The following is a 25,660-nucleotide window of genomic DNA, read 5'->3' as shown; positions in this document are numbered from 1 at the left end:
CGTACTGCACCAGACCACAATCGCTAATAAAAACCCCAGGCCCCAAGCAAAGACCAGACTCATGCTGTTTTCCTTTCAGAATCTCCCAGACTGTATCATTATCACCTCTGGACAGCAAATTCCTGATTTATTTATCTTTTTATTTTAATCGTGTCTACCGTGGGGCCTTGTGTCAATGTAGATATTCAGAAAATATTTGCGAAATGAATGCAATTGGATATCTGGCTATACATCATTTTAGGCCAATTCTTTAACTGATGCAGTCCTTGAATTTCAGTAGTTGGCCTAGAAAGTACATGCTCACTGTTTTTTGTTTTTGTTTTTTGTCTTTCTCTACCATGGGTTTCCCCAGTGGAGAACACTTTTGATCAAATGACTGTGAAATGACCATATATGGTAGTACATATGTTCTGGGAGGGATGGAAGTGCCTGGATTCTTCCCCCAGCTACTTTTACAAGGAAACCGTGTGGGAAAACCACAGAAATATATCACTAGGATACTGGAGTGAAAGCCAAGGAAAGTCCTATGCTGGTTCTGTATCCTTGGCTTCTGAGAAAGAATGTAGCCTTTAAATGCTAGAGCAGTGGTAAACTGCTAGGTCTATGTGTTTTGGATACCCATGTGTTTTCTATGAGAATTTTTATACAGTATTTTCAGAAAGTTGTACACATGTTCTCTCTCTCTCTCTCTCAGACACACACACACACACACACACACACACACACACACACACAATTATTCTAGACCATGTAGTCTCATAGAAATACAATGTGAGCCACATGTGCAATTTAAAACTTTCTAGTATATATATATATATATATATATATATATATATATATATATGTATATATATATACATATATATATATACATTTTTTAAAGTTTATTTATTTTGAGAGAGACGGAGAGAATGTGAGTGGGGGAGGGGCAGAAAGAGGGAGAATCTCAAGTAGTCTCCATGATGTCAGCATAGAGCCTGACTTGGGGCTCGAACTCATGAAACTGTGAGATCATGACCTGAGCCTAAATCAAGAGTTGGATGCCCAACTGACTGAGCCACCCAGGGTCCCCTCTAGTATACATCTTTTAAAAAGCAAAAATAAACACAAACAAAAAACCCAGGTGGAATTAATCTTGACAATATATTTTACTTAACCCAATATACCCCAAATAATGTGATTTTGATATGGAATCAATTTTTAAATTTTGAATGAGATATTTTGCTCTTTTTCATTCTAAGTCATCAAAATATGATATGAGTTTATTTTACATCTACACACAGCGCGATTCAGACTATCCACATTTCAAGTGCTCAGCAGCCACAGGTGGGTAGTGGCTGCCATATGGGACAGTGCAATTCTAGATCATCTGTATGATCCCCCAACAATACAATTTCAGTACCATGGGTCCATTTGTGCTTGCTCTTGCTGGTACCAAAGTGCCAAGTTGTTAGGAGCTGATGAAACATTAACAGGAGCAAATGATATGAAAACAACACATTAGCACCAAGTGACAGCTCCCTGATGCCATGGCGGAATGAAGAAACCAAGGGAAAGGGAAACTGTAGGAGAATAGAGTCATAGCTCAGGAAATGGTGGTGCAGGATGCCCAGCGCTCTGTACCTGGCACGACCACACTCATGTTGCAGGTGATTCCATTTCATCCAAGTGTAATCTGTCACATTAAGTAATGATGGTATTTTGATTTTATTAACTTTAGTAGTTTTGTTGGTGTTTAATTTAGAACTGTGTGATTTGATAGCTGTAAAAAGCTATAAATATAAAAATACTTCTGTATTTATACTTTTATATTATTAAGTAATGTAATTACCCTGAAAATATTTCTAAACAGCATGGGGAGAAAGGAATCCATGAAAGTTCTTCCCCCTCTTAATGGTTTGTTCTTTAAGTTGGGCCTAACCCCTGATGATATGAAAAGCTACCTATTTATTAGAAAACCTTTCAGGATAACTAGATTTGGGGATGAGAGAAGCGAGGAGTCTCAGGGATTTGGGAAAAAACAAAAACACACATAGGTCAATATGAGACCAGGATATCAATATAGTTCACTTAGGAATCAGAGATAAGATATCTGAGTTGGGGGAGGGAGATCTCGAGCTAATTGCCAGTTGCTACAGGGCAATCGCCCCCCCCCCCCAGGCGACACCCACAGCCTATAGTTTACAAAGACAAGGGGAGGTTCACTCCATCCTTGGCTCAGTTGGCTAAAGAGATCCTAGCCCACCATCTGTTCACAGCAGATGCTGAAAGCAGAAGCTATAAGCAGTAAATTATAAAGTAGCCAGTATTGCCTTTTCTGAACCTCTCCCAACCCCCCCCAACCCCATTCATCATGCAGTTCCCCTTTCCAGCTCCCTCGAACAGAATTTGCAACCTTGCATTTTCATTCTGTGTAAGTGTCCTGTCTCATCATTTGCAAAACTCCAACTTTGCAGTGACAACCTCACCCACATGTGGGGCCTCTTCCTACATGGCCCACAGCAAAGTTCCTGCCCTTCCCAGTGATGCTAGTCAGCAGCAGCTTGTGTTTTAGCCCCCCCTCACAAGTGAGTGGGAAAAGACAGGCAGTCAAGTTGCTAAGCTGCCCCTGGCCGTTATCTCAGGACTCAGATGGCAGATTGTGACAGAGAAATCCCAACTGAGCAGACACCGAAAACACTCAGCAAAGAAGCTGGGTGAAAGTTTGCCCTTTGAAAATATCTTAAGTCTATGGCCAGACCTCTGTCAGTCACATAGACTGGTGAATAAAATACATGGGCAGGGCCCAGATGGCTTAGTCGGTTAAGCATCTGACTTCTGCTCAGGTCATGATCTCGTGGTTTGTGGGTGCATGGAACCCACTTCGGATCTTCCGTCCCCGCCTCTGCCCCTCCCCCCCAAAAATAAATAAACATTTAAAAATAAATAAATAAAATACATAGTCCTGGTCCTCCTGGAGCATACATTTGGTTGGAGAAGATAGATATTGATCAAATAATCACATAACTACTATTAGGAAGAAAAGCACAGAATGCATCAAGAGCATTCAGAGAGTCTAATAAGAGACATGTAAGAGAGACCGGAGAGTCTTGGGAGATGCTCTTGAAGCCGAGCCCCCAGAAGATGAGTTGGCCAACTGAAGAGCCAGAGAAGAGGATCTGCTCTGAGCCAGCAGCATTCACAAAGGCTTTGAAGCAGGTAAGAGTTTGCTGTGATCAAGGCTGTGAAAGAAACCAGTGTGATGAGAGTGTGGCAGGCAAGAAGAAAGGTGAAGGGGGCTAAAGGCAGCCACAAGAATCTTGGATCTTATTTGAAGTAAGGTGGCCAGCCATCGAGAGGTTTTCAGGAGAAGGATGCTGCCAGCTACACTGTGAAATACTGAATCACTTAAGAGGCTAGTGCTGTTGTCTGGGCAGGAGATGGAGTTGACCCAGACTGGAGCGATGGAGAGAGGTGGATGGAACTGAGGCCTATTCTGGAGAAAGAATATACAGGTCTCAGTGAAGAGCTGGGTGTGACTCAAGGCTGAGTCCTGTGTTTCTGGCACAAACAACTAGCTGGTAGCTGGTTTTTCCCAATGACTAAGATAGAAAAGACTAGGAGGAAAATCAGCTTTGGGGGTAGATCAGGAGTTGTATTTTGAATGTATTAACTCTGAAATGTTGATGATATGGATAGACACAGATGTGGAGCTCACAGAAGAGACCAGGATGGAGATAAACTTGGGGGTTAGCAGCATAGAGATAGTCACAGCCATGGCTGAGAATAAAATAGCCGAGGGGAGAGTAGAGAATGCCAGGATAGAGCCTGATATTTAAAGGCCACATAGAGGAGAAGAAACTGGCAAAGGACTTTGAGAGGAAGAAGCCAGAGAAGTAGAAGGGAAACTAGGAGGGGATGTTATGAAAGCAAGAAAAGAGTGTTGAAGAATAAGAGAGGGGGTCAACCCTGTCGAGTGATCTTGAAGGTTCCGGTAAGATGAAGACTAAAGGGAAAGTCTATGAAAGCAGCGACTATGGGGAAATCTGATTCTCGCCTTCAGGTTCCACCACAGTGATTCAGGACAGAGGCCTTGTAACTGCCTACATGTTCGGGAAGGGACCGGGGCAGGAACCAGATGTACTGATGAAAACTTCTGTCATCCAGGCATGGCTTGCAGTACTCATCGAAGAGTAGTAGCTTTCTCTGAAAGCGTACTCTTTCTTGAGTGAGCAATAGTGACAAAATTCGGGTCAAGTTGCTTTCTGTCATGGAGAGATCCCAGTGACCCTAAAGTTTATAATGCCTCTTCTCTTACATTTTTTTCAGCATTTTACTTTGCTCTGCCACTGACCAGCTGTGCACCTAGGCCAAGTTATTTCACTTCTTTGTGTCTTACTTTTCTCATCTGTAAAATAAGGGTAATAATAGGATAGGTATGAGGATTGGATAATACATGTAAAACACAACTGTGCCTAGTATATGCTGCTATTATTAGTCTCAGAAACCAAAGTTTGGGTTGCTGACTTCTTTCCTATTCTCTTCATTTTCAAAAACTAATTTTCTTGTGTCTTGAAAAAAGAAAGGAAAGGAATTTGAAAAATAGTCTGCTATTTACTAGCCATGTGATTTTGGCAAAGTTACTAGCCTCTCTGTGCCTCAGTTTCTTGACTAGAAAATGGGGATATTGTAGCATACTACTTTATAGGGTTATTATGAGGATTAAACGAGTTATTAAGCATAAAGCATTTAGTTTATTTATTTTTTTTAGTATTTATTTTTGAGACAAAGAGACAGAAAGAATGTGAGCAGGGGAGGGGCAGAGAGAGAGGGAGACACAGAATCGGAAGCAGGCTCCAGGCTCTGAGCTGTCAACATAGAGCCCGACGCAGAGCTCGAACTCACAAACTGTGAGATCATGACCTGAGCTGAAGTCGGATGCTTAACCGACTGAGCCACCCAGGCGCCCCTAAGCATAAAGCATTTAGAACATAAAGCCTGGCACACAGTGTTAGTTATGTTGTTCTCTGCAGCAAATCACTCCCCTCAATATTACTACCACCTTTAATCTTGAATGGAATAAAATCAGAACAAATAAAAAATGTGTTGAATTATGTTCACGATAAAATACAAGAGGTAATTGATTTATAATTAATCATAAGGAAATAATAAGCAAGAACATGATGGACTGGCATCTAAGTACTGATGTTTGGAAGACCAACAGCATTTTACATAACAATTCTTGATTGGTGCTGCTCTCAGAATCATGTATTTTTAACCACTTTGGTAAAGCATCATCTCTGTATTCTTTTTTTTTTAATGTTTATTTCTTTATTTTGAGGGAGAAAGAGAGAGAGTGAGAAGGGGAGGAGCAGAGAGAGAGAGGGAGAGAGTAAATCTCAAGCCGACACCACGGACTCGGGGCTTGATCCCACAAACTGCGAAAACATGACCTGAGCCAAAATCAAGTCAGACGCTTAACCAACTGAGCCACTCAGGCGCCCCTCACCTCTATTCTTTTTTTGGGGGGTGGGGGTGCAAGTGAGTGAGGGGCAGAGAGAGAGAGAGAGAGAAATGGGGCTCTTGTTCACCTGAAGCGGAGCTCGTGTTCACCCCATGTGGGACTTGAACTCACGAACCATGAAGTTGGGATTCTCCTGGAACAGAACAAATGCTCAATAAGTGGTAGGTGATATTAGAGCAGGGACTCTGGAGCCAGCCTGTTCAGCCCCTGCCCCTTCCCTTACTAGCTCTGTGAACTTGGACACATTCCTTAAACCTCCTGTGCCTCATTTCCTCTATCTGTATGATGGAGATAGTAATAGCACTTACTTCATGGGGTAAATGTGAGAATTACATAGGATAATATACACAAAATGCTTAAAACAGTGTCTGACACATAGTCAGTGTTCAGTAAAGGTTAGCTATGACTAGAATGATTATTAATAGATGTTTGGTCATTCCTACGCTTTGTGCTTGCATGAATGAGATGAGTCATGAGATATGAATTCTCTTATAAATAAGGCCACACTGTATTGGAGGAGATAGACAGGTGCAAAATAATCTCAAGATATCATTCTGAGGGCTGAAAGAAGATAGTCCTATATGCTGCGACAGTCCAGAGGAGAGGGCAGTTCATACTGCCAGTCCAAGTTGTGTTGGAGCAAAGATTTGTTGGGGCACCTGGGTGGTTCAGTCAGTTGAGCGTCCGACTCTTGGTTTCAGCCTCAGGTCATGATCTCATGGTTCATGGGTTTGAGCCCTGCACTGGGCTCTTGTGCTGACAGTGTGGAACCTGCTTGGGATTCTCTCCTCTCCCTCTCTCTCTGCTCCTCCCCCACTCTCTCTCTCTCAAAATAAAATAAACTTTAAAAAATTTTGATTTTGCCTGTGTGTGGTCCCGATTCTTCCTTATGTGTTGGTGAAACATTTGGGGCCACTCAAAGTGAAGACCAGACGTGCCAGGGTGACTATGTGGGTTGAGCATCCGATTTGGGCTTAGGTCATGATCCCAGGGTCATGAGATCAAGCCCCGAGTCAGTGCAGAGTCAGCTTGGGATCCTCTCTCTCCCTCTGCCCCTGCCCCCCTCCCCCACGCACCTGTGCTGTCTCTAAAAAAAAAAAAAAAGAAAGAAAGAAAGAAAAATCTCTCTATCCCTCTCCTTCTGCCCCTCCCTTGCTCACACACTCTCACTCTCTCTCTCAAAAAAAAGTGAAGACAAAGACACAGGCAAAGCTTTTAAGTCAGGCAGACTGGGGGTGCAGCCTTGAGGGATGAACAGCAGTGGTTCTTGGGAGCAGAGAGAGGAGGCCAGCCAAACGCCAGGTAGAAGTGAAGTACTGAGTGGAGGGCAGAGCAAAGGAAGAGGAGAGCAGAAAGGCTAGGTGAGCCTGACTATAGAAGGGCTTGAGAACCTGCACCCCACAGGATTTGGACTAAAAATCAAAGTGTAAAGTATTTTTGTTAAATAAATGATATTTCAATATGGGGGAGCATAGAAGTAAATCCTTGTGTTGAATATATAAAAATATTATGGGGGCAACTGGTGGCTCACTCGGTTGAGTGTCCAACTTCGGCTCAGGTCACGATCTCGCTTTTCGTGAGTTCCAACCCCACATTGGGCTCTGTGCTGGCAGTGCAGAGCCCGTTTCGGATCCTCTGTCTCCCTCTCTCTCTGCCCCTCCCTGCTCGTGCTTTCTCTCCCTCTCTCAAAAATAAATAAACATTAAAAACATTATAATAATGTTCTCATGGTTTCACTCTTGAGAGTTCACAGTTGGGGAAAAGAGAATTTTCAAAATCTGTTCAGAGGGTTAGGTGTCCAGACATCTGGGCATGTCTGTTTGCTTTCCCTCTTCACAGCCACCACTGTAAGATCCAGGTGACTGGAAGGGCCTCTTCACTGTAGCTGACTGGGCACAGGTTCTGCGAGTCCTCTGACCCATACAGCAGTTCATATCTGCTGTCTAGAGTGTTCTTGGTACCACATACTTTTTTTTCTTACTTCTTTTCTTGTTCACTGTACGTCTACCTTACCCCCAAGCACCATGAGAGTGTGAAATCTTACTGGTCTTTTTCTTTTTTTTAATTCTGGAATAATTTTAGACACACAAAAAAGTTGCAGGAAAAGTTCAGATAATGCTTGTATGCTCTTCACCCATTTCCCAGTTGTTAATATGTTACATTTGCCACATGCTTTATCAGTTTGTCTTTATGCATATCCATTGGTAGGGACTGAATTGTGCCCTCCCCCAAATTCATATTTAAAACCCTAATCCCCAGTACCTTAGAGTCTGACTGTATTTGGAAATAGAGCCTTTAAAACAACGAAGTTAAAAATAGGTGGTTAGGGTGACTCCAAATCCAATCTGACTGGTGTTCTTATAAGAAGAGGAGATTAAGACGTACACAGAGAGATACCACAGGTGTACTGCCATAGAGAAAAGGCCATGTGATTACAGGGAGAAGCAGCCAGATGCAAGTCAAGGAGAGAAGCCTCAAGAGAAAACAAACCAACCAACCCTGCCAACACCTTGATCATGGACTTCCAGCCTCTAGAACTGGGAGAAAATAAATTTCTCTTGTTTAAGCTGCCCAGTCTGTGATATTCTGTTATGACACCCCTAACAAATATTTAAACAGGTAACCCTAGGGGCACCTGGGTGGCTCAGTTGGTTGAGCATCCGACTTCGGCTCAGGTCATGACCTCACGGTTCGTGAGTTCGAGCCCCGCATCAGGCTCTGTGCTGACAGCTTGGAGCCTGGAGCCTGCTTCGGATGCTGTGTCTCCCTCTCTCTCTCTCTCTGCCCCTCCCCCTGCACATTCTGTCTCTTTCTCTCTCTCAAAAATAAATAAATATTAGGGGCCTGGGTGGCTCAGTCAGTTAAGCATCCAACTTCAGCTCAGGTCATGACATTGCAATTTGTAAGTTTGAGCCCCGTGTAGGGCTCTGTGCTGACAGTACAGAGCCTGGAGTCTGCTTCAGATTCTGTGTCTCCCTCTCTCTCTATCCCTTCCCTGCTCATGCTCTGCCTCTCTCTCTCTCAAAAATAAATAAACATTAAATTTAAAAATAAATAAATAGGGGCCCCTCGGTGGCTCAGTCATTTGAGCGTCCGACTTCGGCTCAGGTCATGATCTCATGGTTTGTGGGTTCAAGCCCTGCATTGGGCTCTGTGCTGACAGCTTGGAGCCTGGAGCCTGCTTCGGATCCTGTGTCTCCCTCTCTCTCTGCCCCTCCCCCATTCTCACTTTGTCTCACTCTGTCTCTGAAAAATAAATAAGTATAATAAATAAATAAATAAATAAATAAATAAATAAATAAACAAACATTTAAAAACCAGTAGGCTATTAGTAGTTAAATTTCTGTGGAGTCAAAAGTTATATGTGGGTTTTCGACTATGTGGAGTGTGCATCCCTAACCCCCCTGTTATTCAAAGGTCAACTGTATATGTATATATATATATATATATATATATATATATATATATATACTGAACCATTTGAAAGTTGAAGACATAATGCCCCTTTATTTCTAAAGGCAAGTACATTCTCTTATGCAACCACTATATGATTAGTTAAATCAGGAAATTACACTGATACCATGCTATTAGCTGATCTACAAAGTTTATTAATATTTTGCCAGTTTCCCTGTAATATCCTTTATAGCAAGGAGAAAGAAAAAAGAAAAATGAAACAAAGAGAAAGAAAGCCATTTTTTTTTTGTTCTTAATCACACATTATGTTTAATTGTCATGTCTAGACTTCTCTAATCTAGAACAGGTCCTCATTCTTTGTTTTTCATGACTTTGGTATTTTTCAAAGAGTACAGGCTGCTTTTCTCGTGAATGTCTCTCGATATGGGATTTCCTTGTGATTAGATTAATGTCCTCTAGTAAATTCCAAAATTTTTAGGAATGTGGCTTTTTCCTGGACTGTTTGTTTTAATATTCCAGGTCTGTGTTCTCTCTTCTTGGTGTGTAAATGAAAAAATCTGTAACAGTTTTCAGGGGACTTAATGGCTTAGAAAAACCATTTCATTCAATTTTCAGACTTAAGATTATTAGGTGATACATCCTCCTCAGTGCACCATGTGTGTTTGTCCCACTACTGATGGTCTTAACTTTGATCACTTAATTAAGGTCATGACTGTCAGGTTTCCATATTGTAAATTTACTATTTTCCTCCTTTGCTATTAATAAGTATTTTGTGGGAGAGATACTTTAAGATTATGCAAAAAGGGTGGCCAGATAAAATACAGGAAGCCCAATTTAATTTTAATTGCAGATGACCATCGAATACTATCTTAGTATAAGTATATCCCTCTCCCCAAATTATTTATCTGAAATTCAAATTTAATTGAGTGTCTTGTATTTTTACTTGCAAGATCTGGCAACCCAGTAAGTACCTACCTCGTTCCTAATCCAGTTTCACCCAGTTGTTTTGACATCTATCGGTGAGCCGTTTTTACTATGATTTTGTCAAATAGTTTCTTTCTATCATTCTTCTGCATTTATTAGTTGGTATTCTGTCTATCTTCCTATCCACTCTTTACGGTGCCTGGCACACAGTAGGCGCTCAGATAATTGTTCAAACAATGAATGAACAAACTCTTGTTCGCGTTAGCCGGGCTTCCGTGACACTAGCTGTGTTTGGCAGGGGCTTGCCTTCCTCAGCCAATCTCTGCAGGCTATCGAAGCTTCCGAGCCTTTCAGGGCCTTGCTCCTAGCTCTTCTTGCTCCAATCGTAAGCAGGACTTTACTGGGAAGGGACCAACGGGTGCCGGCGGGAGGCGGGGCCTGCCACGCGGCCGCGGTATAATTGCGCTGCCCGCGCGCGCGCTTCTCTCCTGGCGCGGACACCGGCGCGGGTGATGGCTGCTCCTTCCCTCGTGTTCACGTTGGCCATCCGGCTGCTCCGGCCCGCGCAGAGCTGCCACCTCCGTCATCGCCCCTTCCACCTCTCGGTAGCTCGGTAAGAGGATCGGGAGCCAGGTCAGCGCCGAAAGCTGAGGGAACCGAGGGCGGGGGGCCGGCCGGGCTCCGGAGGGGCGCTGGGGGACGTTCTGCTGAGCATCTCCGTCCCGGGCGGTGGCGGGACGACGTGGCAGTCGCGCGCGGCCCCCGGCTGCGATCTGGGCCATCGTTCCGTGGGATGGGCTGATACCCGGAACCGGCCTTTTAGAGGAAGCAGGTCTCCCGCAGCCCCGGGGCGTCGCCCTCTCTTGGGGTCAGTCCGTCCGCAGGACGGGGCCCACGGTGCGGAGCGAAGGGGCAGGCGATTAACGTTTAATGGGGCGCCCCGATTAACGCAGGACTGTACTGAGGTCACTGGCCAGAACCTGCCGGCCGCCCTTGGCTGTGATGCCGAGCCGCTTGCGGAAAGCAGAGGTTACGCTTTGGCGAGCGCCGGGAAGGGCTCTGAATGAGCAGCCTTCAGTGAGAGTCCGGACCCTAGCGGCGGAGGGGGTTGGTGCAGTCTGATGAAATCCAGGAGCCGGCTTGCTCGCCGGGTACCCGCACTTCCCTCCTCCTTCGGGAGGTGGATGTGGCTCGGGCTGCTCTTCTGGCTGCCTCTTTCCCCTCCCAGGAGAATACATGTGCTGTGTTCACCAGGGCTTTGATGCAGTCCACCCGGAGTTGGTCTGCCAGGCTGAGTAAACTGAAGGGTTAAATACCCAAGAAAAGGAGAGAAAGAGCTGTTTGCATTTTCTTAGGGAGGTAATAGGTTTTTTCCTGATCTTTCGGGACCTCAAACTCCCATTCTTAAACCTAGGTTGAAGGGTCTTCAGGGGGCCTGTGATTTGTCACCCTAAAGCTGCGCACTCTCACGCCCACCTTTAGAGCCTTTGCATTGCCGGCGATCTAAGCCTTGTACCAGCAGCTCTTTCTTTCATGCAGGCATTGCGCTAAGCTGTGTGAATTCAGGGGTGATCAAGTCTTCTTTCCTTAATGGAATTCAAGGGGCAGAACACATGTGTAATTTCCAGTCAGTGTAAAAATGTTATTAGAGGCATTGCCAAGGTGCTGTTGTAACACAGAATGCGGATTAATACGTTTTTGAAAGAAGACCCAGGACACTCAAGACTTCTCTTGGTCTTACCCTGACCTGCCTTTCCAGTCCCATCTCTCATTACTGTCTGTTCGCCTCCCTCTTGTCCCCTTCCTGAGTTCTGGCCATGTGTGCCTGTGGCTTTCATGACTGAAGAGATTTGTAAGGATCCTCAATTCATCACCTAGAAAACTGGACCAGTTTGTTCACTCTCCAGTAACAAATGCCCTCCTTTGACTTGCCTTTCTGAATGAACAAGTAGGCTCCACATCTCTGAAGGCAATACTGTGTTTGGTGTTTATGGTTTCCTGGTATTGCTTTGATCACTGCTGGCTAGTAAATGTAAAACAATGATATGTTTTATGAATCTGTGTGTATTCCTTTTTTGGCGAAGAGGGGGTTGGCAGAGAGTTTCAGGAGCATAAACTCATGGTTGCAGAGATAGTACTATAGTTTAGGACACAGTGGGGCATAGGGAAAAATGGACTTTGGAGGCAGAGGTTTGAGTGTGTTTGAATCTTGTTTCTACTGTCCTCAGTTTCCCCTTCTATATACCAGTGTTAGTATAATAACCCCAAGGTAACTGAGAGTAATGTATGTAAAATTCTTAGCAAAATATCTAGTATTTAATAGATGTTAGTTCCGTCCCCCTTTGTAGCTTTCTTTACTCATTACTGGTTCCATTAATTAGTAGATAACTGAAGTCTTTCTAGAATAACCTGATCAGGAATCATAAAGTGCACCTGAAAATTTTTTTATGGAAAATTACAGTGTTGTAAAGCTATTGAATTAGGAGAGTAAAGATACTACTGAGTTGGCTTTTAGTTTTGAATTTTATTTGAACAGTCCTTGTGACTTTTTTCTAGTCTGTTCATTCATTATTTTATTTTATTTTTATTCATTCATAATTTTAATGGAAGATTTTCTAAACACATCTGTGAAAGCATTTAATTCTTAAATAAGTGTTAGTTAATATAGTTAATACATTTTGGATTCCCTGTGGGACTAAGTTGAGCCTCTGTTTCTTTTGGGGTAGCAGTTATTTTATCTGCCCTTTGGCAAAAGAGATGATGGGAAATTAGGTAATGACTCACTGGCAGGACTGTGTTTCACATTCTGCAGAGCTGTATATGCAGAGGAAGGCTAAAACAGGTTCTGTTACAGAAGATACTCATTGTGTTGTGGCTTTGTTTTTGGTTCTTGTTACTCTTTGACAGTTTTTAAAAAGCTAATTGGCATAACATCCAGAACCTGCCTTTGGGACTTGGAACACTGGGTTCTCTCAGAACCCTGTGTCCTTAATTTGAGTATATCATTCTTAGCCCCAATGTGCTGCTATCATTTTCTCTAAGTTCATTGCTTTCAAAAGGAACCTTTTAAGGAAGGGTAGTTTAAGACTTTCTGAATATTTATACATGTGTATATACGTTTACACACATATCCTTATGAGTATATAAGTATATAAATATATCTATTATATATTAAGGATCTGTGTGTGTGTGCGTGTGTGTGTGTGTGTGTGTGTGTGTGTGTGTAACTCTAACCAATTTCTCCAGGGTTGGGAAATGCATTTCTGGACTGGGGCTATTCCCCAGGAATGTTGCCAGAGGTGTTTGTGTTCAAAGCCCTTTGAATTAAGTCCCCTTCAGATGTAATTCTGAAATAGATTTGCAAATGTGAACATGTTTTCAATTCCTTAATATACCATGGGTATAATGAAGTACTATTATATACTTTGTGCTATGCTAGTATCATTACATAAAATGTGGGTAAAAGTACTTCATTTACTCTAAAATTATATCTTTTTAATACCTCCCAAGATACAAGTACAAATTAATATAAGGTTTAAATGTAAAATTACTGCTGTACATCTAAGACATTTTCATCTGGTTTAAAGCAGGTATTTAATCTTAATACAAATGGAAAGGAAGCATGGATGGCTTAAAGACTGTTGGAGCTTTAAAATTCCATTGTAGTTAACAGTGGCATTTATGTATGTATGTATGTATGTATGTATGTATGTATGTGTTGTAACTCACCACCCTGAGAACAAGAGTCACATGCCAGCCAGACACCCCTAGTTAACAGTGGTCTTAAGAATTAATCATTTCTGGGGCACGTATAGAGCAAGTAACTCTTGATCTTGAGGTTGTAAGTTTGAGCCCCACACTGGGTGTAGACATTACTGAAAAATAAAATCTTTAAAAAGAAAAAAAGGAATGAATCATATCTGACCTACAAGATAACTAGTACCTTGATGTTATTATCCCTGACAATTAAATATGTGCTGTAAGGAGAAATTGTTTCAGTATTTCAAATAGTTGTGTATCTCGGCCTTGAGGTTGGAGCATTCTTCATGATACTGAGGACAAATCTAAAGGGGACGACTTGTTTACACTGAGACCTTTATGTTAGGGAGCAGATGCTAAGAAAACCAGGAATCTTCCACATTGGAACCCAGGAAGAGCTGCATAAACAGTTCTTATCGGGAAGAGATGACCTTTCAGAGATCTGAACATGATTTGGGGAACTGGAGGTTCTTTTGGACCCTGAGTTTTCTCATTGCCTCACCCCCAGTAGCAGTTTCTGCATCTCTTGCTCTGTCTACCATGAGTGTAACTGCTGTTTTCTCTCTTTGCTTTTTTCTGTCTTTCTTCGGGGCCTCCTACCAACAGGTCCCCTGTGGTTCTAGTGTGTGAATGTGGTTTGGGGAGAAGCTCTTACCAGTCTAGGTTAACTACCACTGCTTTCACTTTACTGAGCTTTTGTACCAACTGGACCACTGGCCTACTTAGAAATTGTCGTCCTTGATGTCAGATACTCACTGCTAGTCGGTCAGCTGTGGAAGGGCCATGGGGTTCCGGGGTAGAGCACACTGCCACCCATGAGATGGAACCTCTACTAGTCTCCTCCCACCCCTATTCTTACTAGGAAAGTCTTCTCCAGGAGGGGCTGGGGGCAGCAGTTGTTATTTTGAGGTTTGACCTGTCCAGAATATTGTTTATTGGTTTAATTGCATAACATAATTTATATATTTGAAAGCATCATAGAAATTAAAAGCTAATTGACTTAACTGGGAAATGGTTTGAAACATATGACTGGATGCGAATAACATGGGCAAAACACAAACTACAAACGGTATATAAGTGCGTAGGAAACCCTGTTTGACCTCATAGTGATGATGGGTCAAATAAAGCAATGAAAAACTTTTTTTGGTCTATCAATTTGTCAATGATCAGGAGGCAGAATGGTGTGGCAGGAAGAGCCTGGACTCTGGATTCAGACAGATCTGGATATGAGAGCCAGCTTGTCAAGTCCTCACTGTCACTTCACTCTCTGAGCTTCAGGGTGATAATGATAACTATTTCCGTCAACTTTATCTTCCTGAACATGTAGCTAGACACAGATTTACCACTTTGAACCTGGCCTGCAGATTTCCATTGTCCCTCAGATTAGGCACCATGTGTTTTAATCTACTTTTTAAGTTTGGGGGTATTTAATAATTTTTATTTATTTATTTATTTATTTATTTATTTATTTATTTATTTTATAGTTTGGTCTTTACTTCTCACAAAAATGTAAGCTCTCTGGTTTTGTGACTGTTGTTGCCTTCCACAGAAATGAAGCTGTTGTCATTTCTGGAAGGAAACTTGCACAGCAGATCAAGCAGGAAGTGCGGCAGGAGGTGGAAGAATGGGTGGCATCGGGCAACAAGCGGCCACACCTGAGCGTGGTTCTGGTTGGTGAAAATCCTGCGAGTCACTCCTACGTCCTCAACAAAACCAGGGCAGCGGCAGAAGTGGGTATGTGTCACTCTCAGACTCTGACTGCTGCTAAACTGTGGCTTACCTGAGGCAAACTTCATTGTCATTCATTATTTTGTCTGATTAGAAGACAGTCAGAGGAGGCTAATGTGATTGAACTGTATCCAAAATGTTGTCATAAAGAAATCCAGCCTATCTGCTGGGGAGGTTTATAGACTAGGATGGAAGGAATATGGTTGGTATTCTTGGTGCCTTCTGGAATATAAGCTAAATTCTGTGACATTGACAAGTGACACTAAACACAATTTACATTTGCTTTCCTTGAGCAGTAATGCAAGTCTGGCTGAGATGTTTGAGTTTGATTTGGTTGAGGAGACCTCAGTGATGTGGCCTAGAACACCATCCTAGGCTTGAAGGAAGTGACTCTGACTTCTAGGAAATAGCTTTCAGCTTCTCCAGCAATTGAGTCCAAAGCCAATTAAATCATGTAGGTTAGAGGTGGTTAGAGTTTTGAATGTAGAAGCCGAGGGTGTGGGTGATGGGAGGTTTGTGTTCTAGGTCTTGTTATACCACAGACTTCCTGGTCTCAGTTCTGCCTCTCCCTGCTCCTCTGTGGGTCAGTGGTGTGAGCCCCTGGTGCCCTTCCCTTCTGAAAGGCTGTGAAACGACGTGTGGGTGGACCATGAGCTTTTAGTACACTCTGTTCATTACCACTGAGGATTGAGGCTTCCTGCCCTTTTCTTTGTTGGTTTTACTTATTTCTTTTTTTAAATTTAAATTTAGTTAACATACAGTGTGATGCTGGTTTTAGGAGAAGAATTCAGTATTCATCACTTATATACTTACCCAGTGCTCGTCACAAGTGCCCTCCTTAATACCCATCACCCATCTAGCCTATCCCCCACCCGCCTCCCTCCATCAACCGTCAGATTGTTCTTGTTAAGAGTCTCTTGTGATTTGTTTCCCTCTCTCCTTGTTCCCCTTCCCATATGTTCATCTTTTTAGTTTCTTAAATTCCACATATGAGTGAAATCATATGGGGTTTGTTTTTCTCTGATTTATTTCGCTTAGCATAATACATTCTAGCTCCATCCATGTCATTGCAAATGGCAAGATTTCATTCTTTTTGATAGCCAATATTCCATGATACATGTACCACATCTTTACATTTTTTTAATGTATATTTATATTAGAGAGAGAGAGAGAGAGAGACAGTGTGCAAGTAGGGGAGGGGTAGAGAGAGACGGATACAGAATCTGAAGCAGGCTCTAGGCGCTGAGCTGTCAGCACAGAGCCTGGTGTGGGGCTCAAACTCACGAGCCATGAGATCATGACCTGAGCCGAAGTCAGACCACCCAGGCATCCCTATACCACATCTTCTTTATTCATCAGTCAGTGGACATTTGCTCCCCTTTTCTTTGAAAAACCTTTAGAACCTCTAGAAAATAGCAAGCTGTGGCTTTTTAAGACACTGGGAGGTAGCACAGTGCAGTGGAAAGAACATGAACTTTGGAACTGGAAGGATTGCCTTCACTGCTAACTGGCTTGTGTTTCAATTTTGCTGAGTCTCAGTCTCCCTGTCTGTAAATTGAAGTTAATGAGGATAGTGTAGAATAATGTATAGAATTGTCAAGCCAGCATTCTGTAGTGTATATATTTGTGAAGGTACCTTTTTAGGTGCCTTGGGAACTGATTCAGGCTTTTTAGCTACCAGGGTTGAGTGTGATGAAAACATTCTAGGTTAGAATACCATGGCAGGCAACATAACATTGCTCATTAAATGCCTCAATGTTTTTTTTAACCTTGAAATAATCTTATAGGAATCAACAGTGAGACAATTGTGAAACCAGCTTCAATTTCAGAGGAAGAACTGTTGAATTTAATTAATAAACTAAATAATGATGATAATGTAGATGGCCTCCTTGTTCAGCTGCCTCTTCCAGGTGAGTTTTGGGCTCCACCACTTAGAATGATTTCTGAGGAGTAGAGGATTCTTAGTTACTTTATATACCTGGCCCTCATGTGGATTTGACTTAAAGGGAGTTACATTCAAAAGAGTGAATATTTTATTAGATATCCACAGCCCTACTCAGAATACTAATTGCTCCTTAATTTGGTATTGAGATTATTTATTTATTTATTTATTTATTTATTTATTTATTTGATTAAAAAAATTTTTTTTAATGCTTATTTATTTTTGAGAGAGAGACAGAGTGTGAGCAGGGGAGAGGCAGAGAGAGAGGGAGACACAGAATCTGAATCAGGCTCCAGGCTCTGAGCTGTCAGCACAGAGCCTGATGCAGGGCTTGAACCCACAAACTGTGAGACCTTGCCCTGAGCTTAAGTTGGATGCTTAACTGACTGAGCCACCCCGGCACCCCTATTTATTTATTTATTTATTTATTTATTTATTTATTTATTTTTAGGTCTTTTTTTAAAAATTTATTTTGAGAAAGAGACAGAGAAAGCAGGTGGGGGAAGGACAGAGAGAGAGGGAGAGAGAGAATCCCAAGCAGGCTCCATGCTGTCAGTGTGGAGCCTGATGTGGGACTTGGACTTACGAACCATGAGATCACGACCTGAGCCAAGATCAGGAGTCAGACGCTTAACCAACTGAGCCACGCAGGCACCCCTGGTATTGAGATCTTGATACAAAATGGCATTGGAGGGAAGCAGTTGTACAAGAGGATATTGGCTTTGATATTAGCATTTGTCTTTGCCTGGTGTGTGTTCCTTCTGTGCAGACAAACAAGTAAATCACAGAGGCAAGTCATGGAAGGGGAACTGGTTTGCATGATAAACCAGATAAGTTGGAGTCAGACTGTCATAACTATACAACAGTGACTTAAGGCCACTGCTCTGACTTCTTTTTCAGAGCACATGGACGAGAGAAAGATCTGCAATGCCGTTTCTCCAGACAAGGATGTTGATGGCTTTCATGTAATTAATGTAGGGCGAATGTGTTTGGACCAGTATTCCATGTTACCAGCTACCCCATGGGGTGTCTGGGAAATAATTAAGCGAACCGGTAGGTCTATCCTATAGTTGTATGTCTGTGTTAACTATTATAAAAATAGTACTTACAGATGATAAAAAGTCCTACAGTAAGCAGAAAGGATGCTCCGATACTCTGGCCACACATCCTCTAGGTCCCGACCCCAGAGCCTACCTCTCTCTGCAGTTGCCTATTTTGACTGTTTGCCTATTTTAACTTTGTTGCTATTTAATCCAGAAGCCCCCATAAAGGAAACTTAAGATTTGATTGTGTTGATAGTGCACACTCCTATAACATTTTGTAGCTTACAGGGTGCTTTCTCTCTCTTTTTAGCCTTCACTCTATGTAGCAGGTGATAGGCCCCATTGACTGATGAGGCAACAAGCTTAGTAACTCCCTTAGTTACCACTGGTTTATGTCCAAGGCTATCTGTCTGCCTTTTTCTTTGGTGCTCATTCTAAGATAGTCTAGCACTCTTTTTAATGCAAATATATATATTTCTTCATAGGCATTCCAACCCTGGGGAAGAATGTGGTTGTGGCTGGGAGGTCAAAAAACGTTGGAATGCCCATTGCAATGCTACTACACACAGATGGGGCTCACGAGCGCCCTGGAGGTAAGGCAGTGGAGTTCTGAGGAGTATTCCTTCCTCCCTTTTGTGCAAACCTTCAGAGGCTGTCCTATGTTTGTTAAACTTTGCATGTGTATTTATTGTGATTTTGTTAGCAGATATTTGGCATATTTGGGGAGTGATCTTGGTAGGACAAGCTGAACTCATGTCACCTGAGACTTTTAAATGCCTTTATTAGGGACCTACTACAGAAATGGATATGCCTCAGAATTAAATTTGAATTTTGAGTGTAAGCATGGTTGACGGCAGTTACACATTTTCCTTTATGGCTTGGATAGTTGGGGCTAAGAAACAGTTCAAAGTTAGTATCCCATTCTATGTCATTTGATAGAAAAAAATCTTAGACCATTGCAAAGGATTGACTTGAAAAGGCTGTAGTGTGTCATTATGTCAAGTTCTGTGAATTTGTCTGAAAAGCCTCATAAATCAGTTATCACACGTGATTATCATATGATCTTACATGATTACATCAGAAATAATGGCAAAACTATGTACTTCCAAATATGTTTCAGCACACTTATTTTTTTAAGCCTTGAGTAATTCTAGTGACACTGTGCTTAGGAAAAGTAAAATTCTTGAAAGGCTGCTAAATAGGATAAGGAATAAATTTAATTATATATGATTCAAAAGGATAGAGATAGGATGAGGGGATGAAAGTTTAAGAAACTGGGTATTAATTTCTGAAAAGTAAATGATTACTGAGCTGGCCAGAAAATATGGTACATGAATTAAGTCAATTATTTTTTTCAGAGATGGTGAATTTCTAAAATGGGTTGGTTAATTAAGACCTAATCCAATCTCAGCTTTGATTCAGAAATCAGGACATCTATATTTTAACTCCTAGGCGATGCCACTGTTACAATATCTCATCGATACACTCCCAAAGAGCAACTGAAGAAACATACAGTTCTCGCAGACATTGTGGTCTCTGCTGCAGGTACGAACACCGGGGAGGGGATGGAAGGACAGCCCTTAGAATCTTGGACTTTGCCTGCCTCTCTGCTACCCCATTCCCATTCCTTTAGGGATGACCCTGTGAGCTGCCCACAAAGATGAGGTGGGAACTATACGCGCGGTGTTGGTTTTTGGCTTTTCACTATAGACTTGGTGGGTAATGTTACTTCAAATGGGCCCAAATATTTCTGTTTACTGTGTGAAGTTTCAGTCATTCCTTGGTTAACAGTTTTCACAGGTTTTCACGAAATAAGCTTTTTAGTTCTTCCATGTCCCTTAAAATTGAAATCAGATAAGACTGTGACAGGTGGAATCTTTCTTTCGGTACTAGTGACCATTCCTGTCATTCCTGTCTCTGCAGGCATTCCAAATCTGATCACAGCAGATATGATCAAGGAGGGAGCAGCAGTCATCGATGTGGGAATAAATAGAATTCAAGATCCCATCACTGCTAAACCCAAGTTGGTTGGAGATGTGGATTTTGAAGGTATATGGTATAATTTTCTTAAAATATAAAGTCAGTAAATACTACCTTTAATGGACATTTAGGACAGATTATTTACTTTTTCTTTAACTTTTAAACTTACGTTACTCTGGGGGCGCCTGGCTGGCTCAGTTAGTAGAGCATGCGAGTCTTGATCTTGGGGTCGTTGAGTTTGAGTCCCATGATAGGGGTAGAGAGTACTTTAAAAACAACAACAACAAAAAAAACCACTTAGGTTACTCTGGTAATTTAAAATGTATCCCACATGAATTAAAGAGAAATCTTTTAAGAAATGGTAGTCATTCTAGAATCATTTTAGGATGTTTATATCATAAGATTATGGGGACCAGCTATAAGCTTTTCAGGAAGGTGTTCATTCTTTCTTCAGGGTTACTTCATAGTTGAAACGACTTCATGACTTAACAAGTCTGAAAATTTAATGAAGTGACTTTCTGACACCATTCAGTCTCCTAGAAGGTGTTACAGATTTATCATTTTCACATTGAAAGGGGAGATCACAAACCTGAACCTGTTAAAAATGGTCCAGGAAAAAGTCACGTTCCTGACTTTTGAAGTATACTAGTAGATTTCTCCTTTCAGTTTTTAAGGTATCATGTTTATCTCAATTTTATGCTGATAAGTCTGTTTCTAGCTTTCCATTTCTAATAAGCAATCAGACACAAGGCTAAGTGCTTAAGTATTTTTGCTTTAAGATTGCGTTAAAAAAAAATCTTCTCACTTTCCAGAAAATTACTTTGTTTGGTGCTTTGGGTAAACAGTATATAGTTAAAGAAATCTAGTAAATAAATAGTAAAAAAATAGAATAGAATAAAATTAAACTGTTCTAGGTAGCTATTGTTAATATATTAATAACATAAAAATAATTATTATAGTTATACTTCACATACAGTTAACCCATCCAGGTATTTCTTTTGAAATTGATTTAATATGGAGGAAAAGTATGACTAGTAAATTATAGGTTAAATGTATAAATATTCATTGAACAACTCCTTATTATGTGAATGTTGTTTTATTAGTATGTTCAAAAAGCTTTACCCCTGAGTCATATAGATGTGATTTTTTTTTTAATGAGTTTGAGGTTTTTGAAGGTGCTTACATATATTCTTGCTTTTTCTTTAAATGCTTCTTCCATGGTATGTTAAAATGCATACATTTCCTTTGCTATAATTAAGGCAGTCTGCCTATCCTGTTTCTATATAGGCGTCAGAAAGAAAGCCGGTTACATCACTCCAGTCCCTGGGGGTGTTGGTCCCATGACAGTGGCGATGCTAATGAAGAATACCATTATTGCTGCAAAAAAGGTGCTGAGGCTTGAAGAGCGAGAAGTATTGAAGCCTAAGGAGCGTGGAGTTGCTACTAATTAACTGTTGTGTCTTCTGTCACAAACAACAGTCCAAGCCAGTTCAAGAGGCAAAACAGGCCAATAGAAATGCAATATTTTTTATTTATTTTACCGAAATGGTTTAAAATGATGCTTTGTATTTATTGAAAGCTTAAATGGTTGGGAGTTTGTGCACAGAACTCTGCAGTACCTCACCATGGAGCACGCCAGTATCATGCTGGGTCGTGTGATCCAGCCAAGAGAAGCCATCAACCTAGTGATTAACATGGAGGACATTGTCACAGTGAGAATGGATGCTTAACTTTGTCAAGCCACTTCAGTTAAAATTTGCCTTTTCTAGGATTGCATTTCCCAAGTGCTATTCCAATAAGAGTTGATACTCACTTTAGGTTCCAAACCTTTTGAGTTCAACTGGTTAAACCAAAGGAAAAGTGTTGCTAGAGAAAATTAGGGAAAAGGTAAAAAGGAAGAAATGGTAATTGAGTAGAAAAAAATTACTCTAATTTACATACATAATGTATGTAAAAACTACATGTTAATGGTGTCCTAAGCTGTCATTTCATGGCTTAGTGTTGGGAAAATGTTTAGGGTGGTTCCATGTGTTGTTAGTCCTCGTTTTATGTGCATTACATTCATGAGGTTTCCCATTTTTTTCTAGGATTGAAAGGCTTATTTTATAGATTTGTGTGTATTGTCATATTTGGCTTTTCCTATATCCTTAAACTTCATTGTTACATCTTTGTACTGTTGAGGGTGTCTGTATGTTTCCTTGGTATATCTTGAAACTATTTTTGAAAAACAAAACTCGGGCTTGATAATCATTAGGGCAGCTTATAGAAGTATGCAACTTACTTTTCCACCAAAGACTTGTCAGCAGCTGCCTGCTTTGATGTAACCTGTTGACTTTCCCCGATGGGTTTTTGAGAACTTAATATTGAATTTAATCAGACTTTCTGATTAAAAGGGTTTTCTGTGTGCGTGTGTGTGTGTGTGTGTGTGTGTGTGTGTTTCCCCATTTTTTTTTTTTTTTTTTAATAAAACACTTCTGACTGGGGTGGAATGAGTTTCCAAAATACCGTATCTTCCTGCTACAGTTTTAGTTGTGTCCTAATCACAGTTAATCTTTTTCACTGGATGTAACTGACATAGATATTCTTGTATTCAGTGACACCTAATCCTGTGCCTTAAATTGATACAAAGCACGGTGGAGAAACAAGTCTAGTCCTTTTAGTCTTACATCCCAACAGATTGTGCCAAGCCAGGAGCTTAATCTGTAAGATTCATGTCAGTGGTTAGGCCTATTCTAGGTGCTGTCTAAACCATGCAGCTCAATGTACACATTGTTGGATTTACACAGCCCTTTTTGATATGCTTGCCATTGCCCCCCTTCACTCTGCCCCCTTCCTCTGTATACATTTATTTTTTTCAATGTGTGTGTTTGATTTGACAGATTGGAAGGTGTTTGCTGTGCGCATTTTGAGTCTGGGACAGGTGCCTGTGTATCCTCTTCTCTACCAGGACTGGGTATTTTGGCTTCCAAGCAGGCAGATGATATAGCTCCTGTTCCAGGCAGCTTGAGATAGAAAGAGAAAGAACAAGGAGGGAGTAAGTCAACTTACTTAAGTTACTTACTTACTTACTTGAGTTGACTTATTCTCTCCTTGTTCTTCTGCCAACTGCCTTCTTCTTTTTTAAATGTTTATTCATTTCTGAGAGAGAGAGTCGGGGGGACAAAGGATCTGAAGTGGGCTCTGTGCTGACAGCAGAGCCTGATGCAGGGCTTGAAGTCACAAACTGCAAGATCATGACCTGAGCTGCTGAAGTCGGACACTCAACCGACTGAGCCACCCAAGCGCCCCTGCCTTTATTCTTTTGATAGTTTTCTGGAGATGTAAGAAGATGATAGTTTGCAAGATGAGCAGACAGGATTAAGTTTTATTGAATTATAGTTACAAATGGGAAAATAGTTCTGACCTACTGCAAGGAGAAGTAACAATATGTCAACCTGTTAAAAGCTATCAAAATTACAATGTTCATGTGTGTACAAAATATAAATGACATAGAAGGTGGAAATTACAGTGATCAATTTACAACAACAAAAAACTAACATCATAGTTTTCCAACTTGTTTGATTAATCAAGCACATTTACTCCGGAATCCATAACATTTCTACAGTTTAATTTGGACAAAGTGCCATTGGAAATCAGCCAAGTTTTAAAATAGATGTTAAGGGTAGATTGTAGCTCTTCCAGGATTGGTGCAGATGAAGATACAGAATTTGCACTTAAATTCAGGGGATGGTTCTGGATTAGTGAGCAGCTTAGTCATTCTGCTGTGATCAAGTGGGAGAGGCTTAGAGCTTTACCTCTTGGCAGTATCCCTTGGAAAGGAGCTCTGAGATTTAATAAACACTGAGAGTTTTTCCATGGACCAGGCACTGTACAAGGCTCTGAAGATCGCAGAGGCAATTAGCTGTCCTAGTACCCAAATGTTAATGATCTAGTGTCATTTGTCTTTAAAAAATAGAAAAGAATAAAGAAAAAAGCACCTGCATTTGTAATCTTGAGTAAATGTGGCGACTAACCAAAGAGATTTACTTGAAATTCAAATCCATAGTTGTTTTGGAGACAGTAAATGTCAGATGCATTGCGGCTATCAGGCACATAGTAGGTGTTAAATAAACAATGTTGATGTTTGTCAAATGGGGATTGAAGACAGACTGATAGTAAGTTTCATGCTTCTTTACTAATGCGTCATTAATTTATCCAACTTGGCTTCTAATCATTCCTTTAAAGTAGTAATCTAATACTGCAAAGTTATAATTTAATATTTTACATTAGCTCTGCCTAACATGCAGCAGTCATGTGGATGGGAGTTTGACTTTGGGAATCAGGCCATTGAAAACTTGTAGGAAGAGTCTCCCTGAAGGTGTAAAGAAATCTTATTCTGGATGTGAAAAACCAGTGCTATTAATTTAAAGGGTCATTTTGTTGCTGTAACATGTGGTTTGAAGTTTCACTTTAACAAGAACAATTTTATTTTAGAAACATTTACCCACTCTAATGTGTTGGTTCTTTCATTAACAGACTTTCACAACTGGCTTTTCAATCTGGGAAAGCTCCAGTCACACTTCTGTGCTGGAACAAGGCCACAATGCATGCAGATGGTTCAGACTTGACAAATGACCCTTTGAAAACTGAATGAGATAGGGAAAGATAGGACCTTTGAAATATTTCTTCCCAATGCCAAGTTGCAAAACAAATTTTCCACCGTTGGTGTACTGAAGTGTGAGCATTTTAATAGTTCTTTCAAGACCATCTAGATACTTTAAAATCTAAACTTAAAAAAAAATCTAATTGATATTTGTTTTAATAAAAATTTACTATTGCCCCTTTATCCTAGCTATAATTTGGGGAGGCAAGCATTTTTTTTCATTTCAAGACATGTTATAATTTCTATCCTGGACGGCATTTTAAAATAAAGTATGTTTCCTTTGTTGTTTTCATAACTACAAAAAGGAGATAGCTTTGCACATAAGTAGTACTTTTCACCCACAGGTCAGTTTTTTATCCAGTGGAGTGACCCCTCGGTTTGGCAAATAAGGAAACCGGCACAGGGAAGTTCAGGGATTCGGCCCCGGCCTCACAATGAAGATTAAACCATGTCCTTCCACAGTGAAGATTAAACCACATCTGGGGGAAGCTGCGTCCTAGAGGGTGGTCTCGCCGTCAGTTTCTCTTCCATATCTGTCCACATCTGTGAAGTCACAGTCTGACTCCATTTCTATCTTCACCTGTGGCACCATGAACACTGGGTTCTGTGAGTAGTTGAAAGCAGGTGAAGCTGGACAGGAAATTCTGAAGTGCAAAGTGATGCTGAATGAGAAAAAGAGGGAGGGAAGAGTGACTTATCTAGTACTGGGTGTTTTCAACTGCTAT

At 41.1% G+C, this 25,660-nt stretch overlaps 2 protein-coding genes across 5 annotated transcripts in view; one reads left to right on the top strand and one right to left on the bottom strand.

The window, feature by feature from the left end:
* The first annotated feature begins 10,302 nt into the window (after positions 1–10,302).
* MTHFD2 (methylenetetrahydrofolate dehydrogenase (NADP+ dependent) 2, methenyltetrahydrofolate cyclohydrolase) lies at positions 10,303–22,699 on the top strand. The gene is made up of 8 exons (XM_025932135.2): positions 10,303–10,454; positions 15,150–15,334; positions 17,116–17,238; positions 18,171–18,323; positions 18,799–18,906; positions 19,766–19,858; positions 20,237–20,362; positions 21,581–22,699. Exons 1-8 carry the CDS (start codon positions 10,354–10,356, stop codon positions 21,742–21,744), a joined length of 1,053 nt encoding a protein of 350 aa, XP_025787920.1. The 5' UTR covers positions 10,303–10,353; the 3' UTR covers positions 21,745–22,699.
* A 929-nt stretch (positions 22,700–23,628) lies between these two features.
* Positions 23,629–25,660, bottom strand: part of SLC4A5 (solute carrier family 4 member 5) — a 110,140-nt gene continuing 108,108 nt past the window's right edge. For 3 of the 4 annotated variants that reach the window (XM_086700812.1, XM_086700811.1, XM_086700814.1), the window contains one exon: positions 23,629–25,597. In XM_086700812.1, coding sequence (XP_086556938.1) covers positions 25,432–25,597 — 166 coding nt within the window. In that variant the 3' untranslated portion in view covers positions 23,629–25,431. The remainder of the gene's footprint in view (positions 25,598–25,660) is intronic. The other variant, XM_086700813.1, reaches the window with a different exon arrangement.

This window comes from Puma concolor, chromosome A3 (assembly GCF_028749965.1).
Source record: "Puma concolor isolate L17-30 chromosome A3, mPumCon1.1.hap2, whole genome shotgun sequence".
Taxonomy (NCBI): domain Eukaryota; kingdom Metazoa; phylum Chordata; class Mammalia; order Carnivora; family Felidae; genus Puma; species Puma concolor.
Note: the sequence above shows the minus strand (reverse complement) of the source record. Positions and strands in the feature narration are given on the sequence as shown.

Bases quoted from the DNA above. Each gene is read 5' to 3' on its own strand.
- MTHFD2 (XM_025932135.2), top strand. From the start codon at position 10,354: ATGGCTGCTCCTTCCCTCGTGTTCACGTTGGCCATCCGGCTGCTCCGG. The intron at 10,455-15,149 runs GTAAGAGGATCG...TGCCTTCCACAG, and splicing joins TTCCACCTCTCGGTAGCTCG to AAATGAAGCTGTTGTCATTT. The intron at 18,324-18,798 runs GTAGGTCTATCC...ATTTCTTCATAG, and splicing joins GGAAATAATTAAGCGAACCG to GCATTCCAACCCTGGGGAAG.